The sequence below is a fragment of the Drosophila ficusphila genome, unplaced genomic scaffold, assembly GCF_018152265.1.
Source record: "Drosophila ficusphila isolate 14025-0441.05 unplaced genomic scaffold, ASM1815226v1 contig_414, whole genome shotgun sequence".
NCBI classification, from domain to species: Eukaryota; Metazoa; Arthropoda; class Insecta; order Diptera; family Drosophilidae; genus Drosophila; species Drosophila ficusphila.
In genome coordinates this window covers 4,638,623-4,658,788 of record NW_025064328.1, presented here as the reverse complement: position 1 = coordinate 4,658,788, position 20,166 = coordinate 4,638,623, and the positions used below count along the sequence as shown (strand labels likewise).

The following is a 20,166-nucleotide window of genomic DNA, read 5'->3' as shown; positions in this document are numbered from 1 at the left end:
GATCTGAGGAGATGCACAAAGCAAAATTTACCTGATGCTGGATACAAAATTGTTTTTCCCATCGCCACAATTGCCACAATTGGGTTGGCTGGCCATTCCGAATGAGTGCAAATAATACGTTCGACTTTTTATACTGACTGAGGCTTCGTTTTTATTTAATTTTACATATACTTCTGTTGCTGTCATATGTATATATATAATCTCATAAATTAGTTTGTTGTGTATATATATAGAGATTTTTGTTGGTAATACATTTTTTCCTTATGCCGCAAACGCATATAATTAAATTTCAATATTAATAATGGTATCGTTTTCATTTGGTTTCTATTTGTTTTTGGGCTTGGGTTTTTGTGTTTTTGGGTTTTTTGTCGCTTGAACTCGAGTCCAGTTTTGGGTTCACCAGTTGGAAATATATATATATATATCTGCTATGTACCTATATGTATTTAGACTCGTAGGCGAACTGAAGTAGGTGTAATTTATAACCATACACATGTACACATCTATATATCTGGTAGTTCCTGCCGGAGTCGCGTTGTCATCCTACGCGGGTTCTCATCCACCCGCATCCTCCGATCCCAAACACTATATACTCGACTCGACTCGACTCGCTTTCATTTACATTATACATTTATAACCATAATAATTTACAAGTTAAATGGCTTAGAAATTATTAGTAGGACTTCCTGTGTGGGCTACCATACTCGTACGTACATAATACATAAAACACTTTCTAATTAAAGTTAAAAACATCGTCCTTTGTCGCCTGATCCTACCACTTCCTTGTGGCTCTCTCTTCGTCCTTCGTCCTTCCACTTCTACCTCCTCTTCCTCTGTTTTTGTGTTCGGTTTTTGGTCTATTTACATAGTGACAATCTCTAAATTACTTCGACTTCGTAGTAGCCTTCTTCCGTACCACTTTGTTCTGTATTTACATTGCATATCGATTGAATAAAATGTTTCGCAGACTTTTCTTGACTTTTGGTTTAAGTTAACATAAGAACGTTAAAGGAAAATCCCTCACCAGGTTGTTGTTTTAGGTATATCTTTCATATTCAACATTTAAGAACTAATTTAGTTAAAATACTTGTTTAATTTCGTTAAACTGGGCGCTTTTTGCTTGTGCATTTAAAAATAGTGCAAAAATACATTTGTCAAAAATTTTGGTGCATACTTTGAGGCGGTGCTATATAATCACAACATTTACAATTTAAGTGCATTTGCTTCTCAGTGCGTGAGTGTGTGTGCATATGTGTGTGAGCGTGCAGGGGATGGGGGCGTGGTCACAGGGAAGGGGGCATAGTTAAGACCTAATTAAACTCGAGAGTCGAACTCCTCGGCCTGCTTGAGTGTTTTGTGGAGGATTCCGCTCAAAAGTGTCAATTGAGGACGGATTGCTTTTAAGCCTTGATTGTGTGCATGTTCTAGGGAATGTATGTATTCAGCCCGCCCACACGCCCCTTATTGTTGCAGTGGGCGTGGCCAATCGTGGTAACTCCCACATACATTTCGATTTGCATTTAAGGTACTTGTGACTACTTATGTTTATAGCTCGAAAATATTCACTTGATTCCATTAAAACTGGCCATTCCTGATGATCGGGTTTTCGGGGACTCTGATCCCTGTGCGTCCAAAGCTAAATGGGGATTTATGTTTTTTTTTAGGAGGGGATCTGGAGTATTGGGGGTTCTGGTGCCGTGGAAGACTGATCTGCTGGCCCCACCAACTCGAGATGGCTTCCTTCCTGCTGGGAGTATCTTTCTGTGCTGATCTGTGCAGTTACTAGAACAACGATGCACATAAAAAGAATCACTAATTAATCAGGCTCTAATGCGAATTCAGGTGTCCTTGTTTCCATCATAATTTTTAGCTAAGTGCAATTGCGGTGCATGTCAATACATATATAACTTGTGTGTTTCATTTTTCCCTTTTTGATTTGGTATAATTATTTATCACATAAAATGTGCAACAGTGCAAAAATTGTTTATGCTAATTGTTTGTCTTAATTTGTCCCGCTAATTGTTTCAATCGAACATAATTTATTAGAGCTGGCGAGAGTGTGTGTGTTTTGGCTTGTGTAAGTTGTCATGGAATTTTAATGAGTTGCATGAATACTTAATGGGTGCAATTAAGTTTGAATTAATAAATACGAGCATGCTTGGCTGGAAGTAATTGCAACAAATTAGATGGTAATTTGGGAAAAAATTATTAAAAACCAATCAATAAAAAAGTTGTTAGAAACTAAAAGTTATAAAGGCTGCTTTTGGTTAACAGATACTTCTGAATCCCTTCAACTGCTTGTAATAAATTTCCAAAAATGTTGTTAAATTTCTAAAGCTCTTCACTTTCTTTCAAATTGATTTTGGCTGGTCAAATTGCATTTGTAAGTAATTTATTTTCGGCAATTTGCATGCAAAGCGTTACAACTTACTCAAAGATATTTTCTAGCGACTTGTTTGGAATCTTTTCATAGACAGTTTTATCAACTTTTGTTTATATTTAAGTGGTCAGCGATAAATGTTTACGTGAAGCGGATTAAAAGTGGCGTTGAATTGCATCAGTGGCTCTGGTTGTTTTCGCATTGAGTGCGGCTTTTCGTGGCATGGCCATAAAAAGCTGGCCCGAATCAATGGCTACAACACCTGATGCCCATTGAAGGCCACTTTAGGTCCAAGTCTTTTTTACCTGCGGCTTGTTAATACTCGTTGTTGCCGCGTTGCATGCAGCCTCCAATGCCTCAATAAACTCTTTTCACGCACAAACTTTTCAACTTTCGTTCAGGTGCATCTTAGATCTTACTAAACACGGTTCTACATCGAGTACATATGATTTACTTGTTGAATATTAGTTTCAAGCGATGGCTAACACTTTTGTGCTCAGCAAAAGCGAAAATATTATGTGGCTACACCTAGTTTTACTAACATTTATATTTTATTTGTGGTTATTAATATATTTCTTACTCTTGTCGTTCGTTGACCGCTTCTTAACCTTGTCAATTTCAATTTCAAAATCGCAATACCAAATCCTTTCCGTTTTTTGCAAACACTTTACATTTACTTCCATTAAAGTTGACATTTGTGCTTCGACTTAGTTGTGTGTACTTGACTTGGGGAGTAATATAAAAGCATAACTATTTTCTAGACCTCGTTGAAAAGTTTGTCTGACCGCCAAGTGAAGAGCTCCATGTGGCCAAAGGACCAAAGCCCGCGCAACTTACCAAAGGCATTCAGCAGGGATCCAAGGATTCCTGGCATAATCTCAAACTTTGCGGCTTCAGGTGCTCTTCAGCGGGGGAAAAACAAAAGCACTCGGGAAAGTGTTCCTAGTTTGCCACAACTGAACTTCTACTTTTCTGCATTACGAACTTAAAAAGGTAAATATGTGCTCGGGGTTTTGGATCCATGAGAAGGTTATTGTTTGGTATTTGATCGCCTACACATGCCTTTGACTTACTTGTTTTTCTTCGTGTTTGTGTTGTCTGGTGTCGTTGTTGTTGTTGTTGTTGTTGTTGTTTGTGGAAAGAAAATAATATATACTGGCTAAGTATTCCAAAATCTTGTGAGCGTAACGAAGAGAAAATCAGAAATGCATGTTTGGGTTTCGTTTTCAGTGTATATTAAGTTGTGTATTTGTTTTTCATTTTTTCTTTGTTTTTTTGTGTATTTTCTTGGGTTTTTTTTCTGCATTATCATATATTCGTATAATATATAATTAATTATTATAAGTAGTTAAGAAAACTGTTGTTTAAATTAAAAGAGGGAATTATGCTAAAACTATACCTCCTACACAAGTGAAATTAGTGTGAGAAAGATAGAGACAGAGACAGAGACGGCGAGATAAAAAAGAGGCAGGCAAAAATTATTTACAGCAAATACTAATTAATAGGAGTTTTGGACAAGACGAAATCAATAAAATTGATAGACCGTAATTTCTTTCGATAATTTGTGCGAATGGCATTCGCTTTTCTTGATGCCATTGGCTACTCATAGTTAATTATACCCTCCATCTTTCTCTTTGATGTTGTTTTCTTTTTTTGTTTTCATATTTCATATTTCTTTTCTCGTCTGCAAATATACAAATACAAATAAATACAGGTTTAAGGGCTGTCGAGTGTACTATATATTCTTATATATACGTTTATACTTGTATGTGTGTATGTACCTATGGTTGTTTTGTATATGTGTATGTGTCTTTTTTTAACATTCAACAATTGTGTTTTTCTTTTTTTCTTCAGCTTTTGTTCTGCATTTTCTCTTTTGGGTTTTCCTCGCTAATTTGCCTCTCGCTTTACGTTGTATTCAAAAAATAAACTTTTAACTAAATACTCTACAAGTGTAAAACGTTCGAAATCAAAAATAAAAACTTTATGTATTCTTATGTAATTTAGACGTAATAAGTTTATTTACAAATTGTTCTTTTTATACACAATACTGTTTGCTATGAGAGCGTACAAGACGCAAAGGCGTAATTAGAAAAATAATCCTTTTTTAACAGGCAGGAAAGTAATGGAATAAAACACAAGTATATAGGAAAGATAATTGAAACGTTATTAAACGATCTTCGTTAGTACTTCGTTCAATCAGAACCTAAAATCAATTGGGAGCTCTTCGTTAGCTTTTGTTATTTACAGTCGAACTTATGTCATTTCCTTTGGTTTGTCCCTATAGAAGTTGTCGTTTAGCTTTTAAAATTTCAATCTTGTTTTTGTTAGGATTATAGAAAAATAGGCCAAAAATATATGTATTTGTATGTCTGTGTGTGTGTGTTCTTTTTTCTATACCTTTACCTCAATTGTCGTTCGTTCAAAAAATGTGATTAAAAGTTTTGTTCGTCTTTGATTTGTTTTCTGGTTGTTTTGTCCTCTGGTTGTAGTATTTAGTGCGCTTCTGTTCTTTTTGTTTGGATTCTCGATTTGTGCATAATTTCAAGGATTACATTTAGTTGCATATACATTCATTATTCGTATTCGTATTCGTATTCGTTACGGTAGTTATCTTTTTTATCTTAGAGTTATACACACGTTGTCTTGCGTTTAGTATCTTCGTATGGTATAGAAATTGTTATTATTAATTTACTTTCATTTATATTTAAAGGTGGGTTATTTTGCAGTTATTTATGTTTAATGTTTTACTGAACCAATAAATTAAAAGAAAACACCAAGGTTGTCTCCTATATATGTTTGTTTTTTGTTTTTGGTTTTTTTTTTTTTTGCTTTTGGTTAATAACGAAGATCGTTGATATAGGAGGGCAGGAGTTTGGGGATCGATGTGAAATAAAAACTTACTCGTAAACGTATTCTCAATTAGATTTATATAATTTGTTTGCAATTTTTTATACGTACTGTGTATAAGATATGAAATTTTATTGCTCGCAATTTCATATGTTATTCCATTTAAAATAATTAAACGTGTTTAGGTTTTTACACAAAGCAATTGAGTAACATGCATACATTGGACCGAAAAAATAAAAGGGAAAATATCGATTGATTGCGGATCCGTGAAATGAAGCGCTATTAAAACACGCATCTTGTGCAACCGGCGGTTGAATGAAAAACGGAAATTGAACTGGGAAATTCCGAGGGAAACGCAGGAAATGCAATGGGTGAAAATCGCTTTAGAGTGTACTCATTATTATTGTATATGCGCCATTTATTCGCTTGCGTTTATCTTTCCGTTGTTATTTGTTTGCATACACAACCGTTTAAAAATTTTAATTCGTAAATTTCGGCTTAAAAATTTGCTTGATTGTATTTCTTAATTGATTGATTGTGTTGGGAACTCGCCCCCTTTAAAAGGCGTAATAAAAGCGAATAATTTCTTTGACCAGAACATTATTGGTTTAAGGTTGAATTTTCAGCGTTTCCAATTGAGAGAACAGCGAGAATAAAATATACAAAATGAGTCGAAATAAAAACAATTATGGTTTGGATAAAAGGTCGAGACTGGATAAGTGTTATTTAGCATTTTTACAAGACTTTCGTTTTCGCTTAGAAGCTTATCGGTTTATGTATATTTATAAGTCCATTGTTATTTAAATATACGTTAATTATGTAAATAAATTTACTTAACTACAGATAGCTGCCGTTTCCGTGAGAACTGTTGTCACTCATGAACAAACTAAAAACTTTGGTGGAGTTGGGACAGATCTTTACAGTCAACCAAAGGCGATAATTGAAAGTATTATTTACACACATGATGGAAATTAAAACATAGCAAATCATTTATAGTGGCAAAAGTATTTTTAATAATGAGAAAACCCTAAACAAAACGAAACGAGTTAATGATTTGAAGCCTCAACTATCGAACAAAACTGGGTTTTAATGAAGTCAAGTCTTTTTCTTTATGTAAATGTTTTGCTTCATCGTCTAAGTTGTAAATGTTTGTTTTTGTCGCTAATCTTGCTGTTATTGCATTGTATATAAGTATTTTATATTGCACTCATTAGCTTGTTCAGTTATCAGCAATAAAACCTAATGCAATATTTTCCTTCAATTGTATATTTGTTTGTTATCGGTATATGTATACTATTAATATATATTTAATGTCGGTTTTTTTTCTGTGTATATGTATATATAATTTCATTCTTCTTTTGCTTGCTGCCTCATCGTGTTTTTATCGCTTTATTTTCTGCTTGCTTCGTTTTGATTTCATTTCATTTGGTTTATTTAACATTTAAACTTTAATACACGTATAATTAAATAATGTACACGAAATATATTTCATATAGTAAGATATATTTATAATATATTTGTTTAATATATACTAAAAATAGTTAGGCCCAATTTTGTTTTTCCTCATCATTTTTTTTTCTGTTCCTGCGAAACAAATTGAAAACGAAAAAAACCGCTCGATTTTGTCTTATTTTTGTTGTCCTTTTTTTGGTTGAATTATAATTTAGCTTTAATATGTATAACTGCATTTTGTTCTTGGGCTTTCATTAAGTTAATTTTAATAATAATAGTGTAATAATAATCATACCTTTTCATTAAGCATAATTGCTGCCTCATTTTGTTTTTAATCATAGCTTTCTGTTCTCTTACTTGGCAATCCAATCAGCTTTCTGCAAGCTGCACTTTTCTTTTGTTTTCTTTTTTTTTTTGTATCGGTATCGGCTTTTCTCGGGAATTTATCGGGAGCTCTCCCCTCTCGTCTCTCAAAGGACATTCGGGTGGTTGGCTTGTCAGTGTGAGTGGTTTTTTCTGAGTAATGTTTAAACTTAATAGGGTTTGCTTGACTCGGGTCACGTAAAAACTAATTTTTGTCATTAATGTTTAGAGTGAGTTCTTTAGGTGTACTTGTGTGTGAGTGTGGTGTGTTTTCTGTGTCTTAAAGAGTGTCTTTCTGTGTGTGTGTGTGAAGGGGTGTGTGTGTGTGTTTGGTGGGTGGGGGTGTAGCTTAACGCCCTCGCGCCCAGCGCAGTAACGCATCCGCTAACACATCCAAGTGAGCCTTCGTCTGCAAGGAAACAAGATAAATCGAAGGCGAAGAAACACGATTAGTATTGTGACATTAAGTATACGCCGTGGTGGCTCTCGCAGAACTTACCGTCTTGTAGAACATGCAGGACCTCCGGTCCTCGTCCTCGCCGTCGGGACAATCGATGAAGCCGTCGCACAGCACATGATCGTCTATGCAGCGATACCTGCCCTGCCGGTCGGGAATCGGGCAGGCGAACCGTTCCATGCCATCCATGGCGGTGGGACATTCTGCAAACAAAAAAAAAACGGTTGACAGTCAGTCAAAATGGCTTTCTTTTGGAACACAATCCCCCCAACCCACATAGCCCCTGCATAAAATCCCTGCCAGGTAAGAAGCACCGAAACTTTAGCCATAAATCGTTCAGCGAAAAACTTTTGCACACGCTAATGTCTGCCATGATTTGCGTCTAAATGTTGCAACTTGCTGGCCGGCGCATAGAAGTATGCTACGTTTCTACGTATTTTTCCCTACCAGCTGCACTTTTGTTTGTGTGGCCGCTTAGCAGGTTTTTCTGCTGTTATAAATAGTTTCACATTCGCTACTTTACTACTTTCTGCGGCTGATTCTGCTCTACTGGGGAAATGGAGGGCGGATTTAGGAGGAGGAGGAGGGGCTTGGGGGGAAATCCTGGCTTGGCTGGCTTCGCTTGCACCGACGCCGCCGCCGCCACCGCCGTCGAAAACAACAAAAACAACTACTGAAATACAAACTTTACTTTTTGTGGCATTTCACTTTGTGCTGCTCGCCTTTTCTCCATTCTCGTTTGCCATTTTTTTCCTCTTTCTCCCTTTTTTTCTGCGCTGCCTTCCACCAACAAATACATAAAAATAAATCACTTGTAGGACATGTTGGCGCCTCCGGTTTAGTTTTGCTGGCACATGTGTGTGTGTTTGTGTGTGTGTATGCCGGTTGCATGTTTGTATATTGGGATCTGCTGTTCAAGTTGTCCGTATAGGTTTACCCACCACCCACCACCCTCTTTTCCTCAACCACTCCACCCCCTTTTCCCCAATTGCCATTTCCGCCGCTTGTCGTCTTGCTCTTGCAAAACTTTCCTGTGCTATTTTTGGCTGCATCCAAAATATTCTATTTTATTCTATTCTGCTCTGCTCTGCTCTGCTCTGTTCTGTTCTGGTTTTTGCCACGCGACCAGCTTTGCCACTTAATAATTCGGTGCTTTAGTTCTGGTTTATCCGGGAAATAAACAGCACTTGGCAGGCCTACGGGTATTTAATTAGCAGGTGTTTTAAGCATCAGCTTAACAAGGATTTAATCTATTTCTATCACGGCCCCGAGGAGGGGTCATTAATTAGTTTTATCTGGCACACAAAACTGTTTTCATTATTTTTAACTAGCATTTCATTTGATCATAAACTGGAAACTAAAAGGCAATTAAATGAAGCGCCACTTTGATTGATTTATCGGTAAACAGTTCTCACTTCAAAAAAAAAGCTTTACTAACAATGATTGGTTTAATTGGGAAATTCAATCAAATGAGTTTGTGACATTTGAGTTTGATTCGAGGAGATACTCCCAATTCATTCACTTCCCCTTTAAATGCTAACTCTGATAACTCTGCGATTTTTTTAATGTCATTGCTGCAATCAACATTTTCTATCGAATGAGATGTTTCATTAGCAACTGTCGCAAGCGCTCCTTAAATTAATTTTATTTCTCCCGCTCACGCTGAAGTCGTGCCAAGTGCAAACCATTCATTAAGTTGATCTGTCTGCCCGAAACTAAACATGAGTGCTGCTCCTGCTGCTCCTGCTACCCTTCAGCTGTCAGCAGTTGCAATTCAGTTGTTGTGTGTGTGTGTGTGGCAGTTGCAACACCACCTGACACAGCATAAATGCAGTGCAGCTGAAACCCGACACTCGACTGTTTGTTTGTTCCCCGGGAATGTTGTTCGGCTGTCAGCGGGGGAATCTATTGATGTCTTTCTACAGCAGAATAGCAGAAAATTCAACCAGCCACCTGCCTCTTTCACCTGGGGATTCCGACTCCAACTGCGTGGCGTGCCAAAGGGCCATTTGCATTGTGAAGAGGGCCCACCACCTGGGTTACGGTTATGATGACGATGATTCAGTTAATGCTGAGTGCTGAATGGCGAATGGCAAATGGTGAATGGTGAATGGCGAATGGCGATGACAATGTCTCACGATTGTCATTTATCAACTCCGTTGGTCGCCGCATAATTGCATCAATGGACACTTGATCACGTTTTTAGCTTAGGAGAAAGGGGTTCAAGAAAATGTCTGAATATGCACTGCTTTATGCTGATTTTCTGCATACATTACGCATACGCAGTGTTGTCTCGCGACCAACGAATGCCATTAGTTTTATTGCCAGTTGTTCTGGCTGTTTCTGCAACCCACATTTTGTACTTTGAACTTAATTTCACACACAAATAACTTGCAAATTGTTGCAGCTCTGTAAAGTTGAGGGAAATTTCGGTTGCATTTGTTGGCTTGCTCTTTTTTGGGCCAAGTGAGCCAAGCTCCAGCCCGAGCACCACCCAACAACCCATCGACCCACCGAACCACCGAGCCAACGAACCACCCACCCACTCAGTCAGTCAGTCAGTTAGCTAGCTACTGAGGCTATTGAACTTTAAATTGATTTTTGCGCTTGTTTGCTAGTTTTGCTCGCCTCCTCCTCCTCCTCTTCTTCTTCTTCTTCTCTGTTGGGCGGGTGGCTCGAATTGCAGCTAACCGGTGGGTCTGCCTTTCGGTTCTTCTCCTCTCAAGCTTCTGGTGGTGCTTCTGGTATTGCTTCTTCTTCTTCTTTTGCTTCTGCCTCTGGCTCTGGTGGTGCTTATCGTTGTTGCAATAAATCGAAATAGGCGACGCCACCTACAATTCTGCCTTGGGACAGGGTGAATGGCATACTTTCCAGTGGACGGGCCAAATTAAGCCGCTCTGATATGCATTCCAACTGTTTTATATATATTATTGAGCGATAAACAATCAAACTACGAGAAGTGTGTCACACTGAATATTCGTGCAGGGAAATGTTTGAAGTACTAGTTTTTTTTTATGGAGCTCATAACATGCAAACTATTTAGTTAAAAGCTAACTATATCCAGAAATTAGTTTTAAATTTCCCTCAGTTAACTTTAAATTAAATATCTATACAGCTAGCTATGCTGTTAAGAAAATACAAATCGTACTTAGCATTTTACACTCTTCCTTTTACTTTATTCCAGCAACACCGTTCTGAGAAACTAAGAGCTACTCACTTACTATTTTATCCCCTTGAACCACTCTACTTTTATGACAGACGGTAAAAGGATAAAAAGAGCTACTCTCGCAGCTTTCTCCGACTGCAAAACAACATCGCCAAAGATATAATCACATGTCAACAATATCCACTTGCAATACCCGATGGAGATTGTGAAACTTCTTATGACGTTCGAGTGCATTTCGCTATGCAAATCAGGCGTCGCACGAGGCAACTGTACCCAAAGTTTCAGCTCCGCCATTCCGAGCTTAAGAGAATCAACGCATGTTGACACTAAGACACCCGGAAACAGCAACACCAGCAACCCCAACAACAACAACAACGTGAACAAAATCTCCAACAGCAACAACAGCAATGATGGCTAACAAGCCACAAGAACAACAACACGTCGGGTGTCAAAAAATCAAAAGCATAAAAAGGATTTGGCTGTTGCCAAGCCAAGGAGCTATAGCAATGGCTATATACTCGCAGATGTGGTTTTAGCGAGGGGGAGGCGAAGGGGAAGGGGGATGGTGAGGTTTTAGCCAAAAAGTGCCAACTGATGCTATTTTCGTCGCACGACAGACGTATACGTGGCGTATACGTAATGCAGGAGCTGTGAGCTTCGCGGAGAGTTCGTGGCGAAAAATAAGTCCCAAAAATTTGTAACAAAGTTCGTGGCTCGGCGAGAAAACCTTTTGCTCCCACCCACACACACAAACACACACACACACACATACATATATATAGGGACAGGGATCTGAAAGGATATGACGATGGAGATGTAAGAGCAAAAGGACGAGTGCTGCAAACGCCTGTTGTCTCGTCAGCGTGGCGCCTAAAAGGCTGCCAACAATAATAACAAAACCCACGAAAAGAGAGCGAACTGCACACACACACAGATGCATTCGATGCGTTTGTGTGTGTGAGGGCGTCAGTGTGCAGGAAGCGCCAGCCAAAGGAAACAGCGCGCAACGATTTTGCAGCAATAAATTGATAGTTTTATGTGGCGCACATAAACAGGAGAAGGCGGCCAAAGGAGCGCCAAGGATCGAAGAATAGTGGGCGGCAAGTCCTGGGACATTAAACTCGCGTCTTTGCACCCACACACCCACACACTCACACACCCACACACACATACATAAAGTATTTCGGATAAGGATTCTAGAAGCCCCGCCTCGTGCATATTTTTGGGCCGTAAATAGCAAAAGACAATGCATAAAACAAATGGCTGAGCAAATTTATAAATGACAACTACAAAATTGATGGGCATATTCCTTTTTTTCCCCGGCGACCCCTCCATCGATTCGTTGCCATCCTCACAATTTGTCGTGCTGAAAATTTCACTTTTTGGGGGGCCCAAGTTATTTTCCTCCTGGTGTGTGGCATTATTGTCCCTCATCAAACGTGAATTCACTGTTTGTCAAGTTTTAACACGGAAAGCCGGACAGCCAGCAACAAATTAAGGTGTTCCCGGAATAAAATAAGACGCTCCTGTCATAATTTGTTCGCCTTTTTCCCTTTTGCCATGGCCGTAATAAGGTTTTGATTAAATTTGCCACTCAAATGTATTTGCCAGGCGAAAATCTTCCGTTTTGCTGTCTATTATTTTAGGACTTCTGTTGCCGGGGATCGTCTTTCTTCGTCATCGTTTTTTTTCTCGGGTTTTTGGTAGCTTCCAGCATCTAGTTCTCCCCCCTCTAGTCACTTCAATTAATTTAACATATTTTTTCGTCCTTCCAGCAAGAATCCCACGTACTGTGTACGTACAAAAAATGGCCGCAGGTTAGCTTTCCTTCATTTTGTTTTCCTTTTCGGGCGCTTTGTTTTGCTTTGTAGGGCGTAAAGAATACGCTATAGAGAGCGGTAACGTAAACAGCCGCCAGGTGGCGCTTTGGTGGTGTGGGTGTGCAGCCAGCTACTCCCTCAAGGTACATTTTGTTTTCGGATCGCATTTATTGTAATTTAATAAGCCCGTTTTGAGCGTTATACGTTCTACATTCCACGTTCACTTCGTTCGCATCAACATCCATTTCCACATCCACATCCACATTGAGGGAAATGTGATGTGACTAGGCTGCCTGCAAGCTAATTGGCGGTTCCGGCCTCCGCATGTTGGCGAAAAGCATTTCCCAGTCACTTCATATTCATGGCTGATAAATCATACACCACGGCCACAAAGTATCGCCCACTGCGAGGCTCCACTGACGACGACGACGACGACGACACGGGAAACCTTTTAGTAGGTATTCAGCCGGCAAAGCGCTTCCCACTGAAGTGGTTTGCAATGCTCTCGATGGCAACGAAGGTGGAGAAGGAGGATCCATGGATGGTTTCGGGTCCCCATCGTGTATCGTGTATCAAAAGGTTTGGGGCGAGCATCTAATTATCAGCCACTTGCCGCCTTAATTTCAGTGATAAATTTCCATGGAATCTTCCGCAAAATTTCCCTGCTCATAACTAGTTAATGGAGCATCGGAGGGGCCATATAAACACTTGGGCCCAGCATTTTAACATTTTCCCAGGACTGGCCATCGCTTTCGGTTTATATGCAAATGTTATGTCCTTCCCGTCCGTCCGCCGTCTGTATCCTTCGGCTGGCGCAACATTTTGCATATTGTACGAGAACATTTAAAATCTACCATAACTCTGGCCCACTCTGCAGTTGGCTTTGAAGGCCTCGGGACGTTCTCTCGCAATTTCGCATAGTTTATGGCCCGTTCATGGTGTAACTTTTCTATTTTCAGGCCAGTCAGCACTTCTCAGATGCGTTATGCGGCAATATGTAGCCGATGGTGGCAACAGATTCAAGCCAAATTGAGCTTAATCATTGTGAAATATGACAGACTGTGGCCTGCGAAAAAACTCAACCACTTTAAGAGCCAGCAGCTTTATACAAATTAAATAAATATTGAGAAACTGTTTTTCATTTAAAACCACCCATTTATCAGGCAGGTTGAAATTTTTTTTAATTAATGTACATTTTAAGTACTGATTAAAATTTAATTGCATAATTATTCAGAGTTATTACTGAAGCAGAAAATGAACTGATTAAGTTTTCTTTAAATACCTTTTTAAGTTACGATCTTGGCAGAATAGAATGTTAATATACAACAAAACTTTATCGATTTCCCTGTCAAGTTCTTAGACAAATTAAAAAGGACAAACGGCAGTCAGTGGATCAAAGAGAAATCATATTTGAAAGCGAATCAAAACTTACAACTGCCAGATGGAATTAAGATTGGCTAATCTGCCTAAAAGCGTGCCAAATGCTCCTTCAACGCTTGTGTCATTAAATTTTGGTTTATATATTTTAATTAACTCCCATCACACATCGAAGGAACTAAAGAGAGGGAAAAGGGGGCAAAGGAGGTTAAAGGGCACGGCTGAGGCTCGTCTGTCTGCTAAGGAACATAAGAAAAGAATAACAATGGCAAAGGCAAAAGTAAATGGCCAAATATAGCAACAAATAAACGAAGCAACAAACCATCAACAGTTTAATATGCGACGTCTGTTCTTCGTGGAAAGGAAATACCAAGAGAAAGAGAGAGGTATAGGGGGGAAAAGCGGGGAAAGCGAGGAAAACTTCTGGGAATTGCTGCTTACACATTTGTAATCTTGTCTTGTCTTCGTTGGCTGTCTCTGTTGCCACTGTGTTGCCACTTTTTAGGGAGTGCCGGGAGGCGCATTTCTATTTTTAGCTCCTCTTTTTGAGTGTGTATGGGTGCGTGTCCGTGTTAGCCTGTGGGTGTGTGCCCTGCTGGTGTGAGTGTGCCAGTGCGAGTGTGTGTGTGAGTGTTTGTGTGTGTACATTCGTTCGTCCTTTTCGCTGCTTTCCTTGGCTCACTTCCTTTCGCATTTCGTCAAGAGTAATAAAAACTCATATTTTTGTTGGCACCCGCCTCTCACTCTCTCTTTCTCTCTCTCACTCCTTCTACATTCATTCTCTCTCTCTCTCTCTCTTTCTGTGTTGGCCAAATTAAATGAATTTGTTAACGCGTGCTGGTTACTTTTTTATGCCAGCTTTTGGCTTTCGCTTTCACGCATCAAATTGGCTTCATGTCGTCAAAAACCGATCGATTGGCCCTCGAAGAAGGCTCAAAGAACTCTCAAAAAAAAAGAAAAGAAACGAGCCATGCAAAATCGAATTCGGGAGGAAAACTTCCTAATTGCCAATTAAAAAGTGTTAGAGGCAGATCCAAGGCCAAGAAAAATGAAAGTCATTAAAAGTTTCTCGACCCAAAGTGTGGCCGAAAATAGCCTGATTTTGAGGATTCGAGGATTCGAGCTGGATGCACAAAGAGAATTTTGAGTCATTAGGAAGTTACTTCCCCGCTTTCTTCCCCTCTTGCCGCCGCAATTAGTGCAAAGTGCTTTTATTCGCCTAGATACATTTTAAATGAGCCACGAGGGCAGGTCAGGTCACAAACGAGTGTGAATGTGAGTGTGAATGTGTGTATGGGTGCGAGCCCTCTTAATATGCGCAAATGCTCATCATCTGTTCGGGCTTCTAAATTAATGATGTGCCGGGGGAAGCTTTAAGTGTTCGGGTCGAGTCGATTGTAAATTGTAATTGTAATTATTTTAATTGCACCGTCAAAGGTCACATTTGAGTGCTGCTTTGTATATGTATAAGTATTTGTATGTGTGTGTGTGTGTTTGTGTGTTGTTTCGTTTTTGCGACAACAAAACAAACCGCACAAAAGCCGTTCCATTGGCCACAAAAGTGTTAAGGCAAGAGCAAACAAAAGTGCGAACGGTTATTATTTGGGTTTGACGTCAAAGGCCTAAAACGCCAATTACAAAGCTCACACTTACTCACACACTCACACTGGCAGCTACGTGCTCGGCCAACACACATACAAAGGCTGACACAAACACACACACACACACACAATTGGCACACTACAATTTTAATACAGCATACTTTCGGAGGTCTCATGCTGCAAATGACAACAAAAGCGAATAACGGGAGGAGAGGGGGTGTGTCGGCCCTTATCTGTCCCTCTCTCTTTCTGCCAGACTATCTGCCTCTCTGTCTAAAGGGACTTTTACTGTCTGTTTTTCGCCGTGACCTCGCCCACCTGACCCCTTGAGTCGCCTTTGGCACAGTGGTCGCAGATCTTTTGAAACCGAGCCGTCGTATCTGGGATAAAGGCTCCGCCCCCTTTCGCCTCCCAACCCGCTTTTCCACCTTTTCCACCTTTTCCACATTTTCCACCTTCATCACTGCTCGTTAACCGCAATACTCGTTTCGTTACGTTAAGGTTTTCGTTTTTTTTTTTTTGTTTTTGCGGCCGCAGCAACAAATTTTTATGTGTTTACCTTTTATTTTTGCTCTTTGTTTTGGCTCACGTAGCCGGGCGTGTGAGGGGATTCCCGGGCAAGGACGAGGCCCAAAGCTTGACCCCTGGACGCACCTTCAACTCAACAGCTGCCCATTACCTCCCACCTCCCTCCCCCTCTCTCTCTCGCTCTCGTTTACTCTCTTTTCTGGCCTAAACCAACTGATATTTTAGGCCAAAGTGACATGGCACCTATGTAGCACTATTGCATTGTTAAATTTTATGGAAAATCTTGGGTAAAATGGCCAGAAACCATATAAAGTGTGTTCAAGAGCCTGCTCCTTGGCTGCCAACTGGTAATACGAACCGCAATAGAAATGCCAGCTTCCCTTTATGGTCTTAATTATGGGGTTTTGGCGTAATTGAAATGCGAGCTGCCTGCCACTTAACTTGTCGGTGGGGAGAAATCAAATTGAATTCAGCCACATCACTCATCATCAATCTCAATAAACGGATGTTGCCTATTTATAGCACACACCCATGCATAAATTTCAGCTTTAACTAAAGCCAGAAATGCCAATTTCATATGGCTGCCGAATTTGCATTTAAATTGCATAGTTAGAGTTTGCATAAAACTCTAAAGACGTCGTTCTAAAAAAGCAAAAAAAAAAAGAAAGAAACGCGGCAAAATTAACTTGCCTTTGTTGCAGGCAGCCTTTTATTTTAATTTCAACAATGACTAAACTTAGTTACACACTAGCACACACAACCGCAACGGCACGCACACACGTACGTATTTATATTGTTTATAATTGGCGGTGTGTTAAAAATAAAACAATGTCGCGTTATTTTTGTATGTGTCGACGTCGACCGACAAAAAAAAAGCCAGCAAAAGGCAGCGATTTGTATGTAAATCGCGCTTAACCAGCGACAATGCCACCTATACAGTAAACTTTGCACTGAGAAAAAAGAGTATAAGGGTACGATGTTATTAAGAACTTGAAAAGGAAAATGTCAAGATTTATAAAGTCTCATTTAAAAATTCTACAAAAATAAGACTTTTACAGATAGATGAAAAAAGAACCATTAGGTCTTAACACTTTTATAAATCTCAAGGAATATTATTTACATATAATTTTTATTTTATGTCATCCTTGAACTCCCCCCTTTTCGCTCAGTGCCAGCACACAGACACACATCCAATCGCCTGACTGCTGCCGGAATTCTCACATACATTTGGGCCTTAAAGGGGAAGGTAATCGCGTGCTCTGTGCAGATTAAAATGCGACAAAGCAACACGACAAAAAATATTTTAAATAAAAGCGCAGCCAGCGCGAGAAGGGCGCTGGAAGGAAAAAAAAAAAAACAGGCAAAAGGCTCGTCGCACACAGAAAAGTCGAAAAGCGTCAAACGCGCGGATTTGTATTATGCATACGCCTACAGTTGCGGCCAGAAAGAGATGCGGCTATCGGGAGTGAAAGAGAGGGCCATACACCAATTAAGTCACGGCAAAATGCGCGACGGAAATGTGGAAGAAACAAAGCTGGGGCCCGTTTTTGGCCCTTTTTTTCTGTCTACGTCATGTGGCATTCACTTGGCGGTGGCGTAAAGTACCATCAGACAGTGCGCGACGAAGCTGTAAGGCTTTTTGGGGGAAACCTTAAGCATAAAGTTATGTATCTCTGTCTATACACAATTACCAAGAAAGATTTTCAAAATATTTATATGTTTCCGAAACCAAAGAATTTATTTTTAAGAAACTCCTTTAAAAAAAAATCAGAACCATATAAAAAAAGATCATCAGATTTTTTTTTCCGTTTCTGTGCAAAAAAATATCTAAGGTTTATAAATCAAATTATCTGATTATGGCTAATAATCTCTTTAGAATGGAAACATGATTTCTTTATGAGGAATAGTTAATTTAAATTTCTATGCATTCAAAACCGATTTATGCTCATCACGCACACTGTACAGCAACAACTTCTGTTGCGGTTGACATCCGCGAAGGCTTGAACCTCGGCTCCGCAACAATGAGAAGGATAAAAGGCCACCTCGTCCCCATTCGCGTCCTCGTCATTTCCGCTTAGCTTGACGCCTTGAATAAATGGGTGAGCTTTGCTGGCATTTTCTTGTTTTTCCGTTTCATTCCTCGTTTTCGGGGGGTGAAAAGGTTTTTCAATTTTCTTCGGCTTTGCGGCACCTGTTGAGCGATGGCTGCGGCTTAACCAATTAATATCTAATTAAACCGAAGCGAAGCCAGCCAGCCACTTTGGATTTGGCATTTGCGATTTGGGATTTGGGTTGTGGGGCACACACACACACACACGTTAGCCCGTTCCAATTGTCTCAATTAAAGGGGTTTGAAACCTAATGGTGTACAACCAAAGCTAATCGCTGCTGATAAGATAATCGCTTTTGCATGCAGAGGGGAAAACTAAGGTAAAGCTGTGGCAAAAAGAGCACTCGAAATAAGCCGGGCTGAATCACTAATTCATGCACTAACGGAAAAGCAGGATAAGCAGGTCGTATCTCGTATCTCGTTGACTTTCGACTTTCGATTTCCCTGGGCGAGGGAACAATTTACTAATTGCTAGCCAAGCTGGCCAAGCTCGGCCAAGTCGGGTGTGAAAACGAAGTTGGGCTCGGCCAACTATTCCCCCAATCGTTGTTTAACCCATAATTTCACACCCAGGCAATTGCTAATTGACAGCCCACTCGAACCGCCCACTCTTTCTATACACTATACCCCCCATATTCCTCAAGGCCGTCTGCCTATGACGTCAGCCGCAATCCTCGCAGGATTCCCAGCTCGTTGGACCTTTCCGTCCAAAGAAAACCGCTCAAGCGTCAGTTGGCCGTCATGGAAATTAACCAAAAAAAAAAAAAACAAAATAGAAGAGAAATTGTCTATTCTTTTGTGGTTTTCTCAGCGGGAGCTAGAAATTAAATTCACGACTTGTCGGGATCGTGCAATTTCTGGAATGAAAAACACTTGTTCTCCGCCACTTTCAGTGTCCTTGGTGCAAATCAAAGTAATTACAGGCGAGAGAGTGTGGCAAGTGCCCCGACCACGCCCCCTTTGAGGCAGGGGGGAGGGTGGAGGCGTTGTGGGGGGCCCGTCCAACCGTCGACCCGTCGTCGCATTTTATTTATAACTGTAATGGTTATAATTTCGGGCCAGCGGTTGCTTTAATGATGATTATCCTGGTCGCGAGCAACTCCCTCCGGCACTTGCGTCAGTATATCGACAGTGTTCCCACTGTACCCCTCCCCCTTTCCCCTTGATCTCCCCTTAACCCCTAGTTGCCCCTCGGAGCAGCAATCAATGCCGCTCAATAATTTAAATTGCCTTCTTGACTCGAGCCCGTCGTCTCAAGTTATTTATACAAAAGTCTAAATACACTTGCCGTTTATTTCCGGACTTAGTCCTTAGTCCCCGTCACTTCCTTTCCTTTCCTTTCCTTTCCATTTTCTTTTTTTTTTCGTGCCACTTTGGTCTAATTTCCCGGGGCAAGCACTCCTGTGTGGTATGTGTACGTGTCCGACGCATTTGCTAAAACTACTTTTCGCAATTGTTTTCCTGGCATTGCTCGCCATAAAAATTTCATGTCGCTGCTGCCCACTTTCCTTTGCCAAAAGTCCTGCGGCAAAACAAGCTCCTGCTCCTGCTCCTGCTCCTGCTCCTGCTCCTGCTCCAGGTGCTCCTAACTGGACATAAACATGTGCAAATCAACATAAGTCCTGGAACTCGGATTGGAGGCAAGAGGGATGGATACCGAAACCCCACAACTTCACCCAACTTCCCGACTTCGCAACTCGAAGCGAATGCCTTTTGGCTGGCAGCTGGTGATGTGTTTGTTTGTTTACTTTGAAGTTTTTGCTTTGGCAATTTTTCGCAAATTGCTAACTGGGACAGGATTCTCGAAGGGATAGGGAGATAGGAGTTGGGATCCTGGATTCCTGGCGGCCACATGGCTCGGACTCTGCGGTGCACTGACAACATGTTTTGAACATATCACTTTTCTATATGGAAAATTATTTATAACTTTTGACATTTTTAGTGCTGCTGCGCTGCGCGGGTTTTTCCACGGACTTGTGAAATGGGGAAAGGGGAAGGGGGAGGGAGTGGTGTTTCTAAAAGCCAGATATCTCGTACTCTCCACGCAAAGTTTAGCCACATT

General features: G+C 40.4%; 1 protein-coding gene across 1 annotated transcript in view; it reads right to left on the bottom strand.

The window, feature by feature from the left end:
* Positions 1-283: 283 nt before the first annotated feature.
* The window catches only part of LOC108087731 (putative uncharacterized protein DDB_G0271606), a 34,557-nt gene continuing 14,674 nt past the window's right edge, over positions 284-20,166 (bottom strand). The window contains exons 2-3 of the mRNA XM_017185251.2: positions 7,545-7,705; positions 284-7,454 (exon numbers count right to left, since the gene is read on the bottom strand). Of these exons, the coding sequence (XP_017040740.1) occupies positions 7,395-7,454; positions 7,545-7,705 (221 nt within the window). The 3' untranslated portion in view covers positions 284-7,394. The remainder of the gene's footprint in view (positions 7,455-7,544; positions 7,706-20,166) is intronic.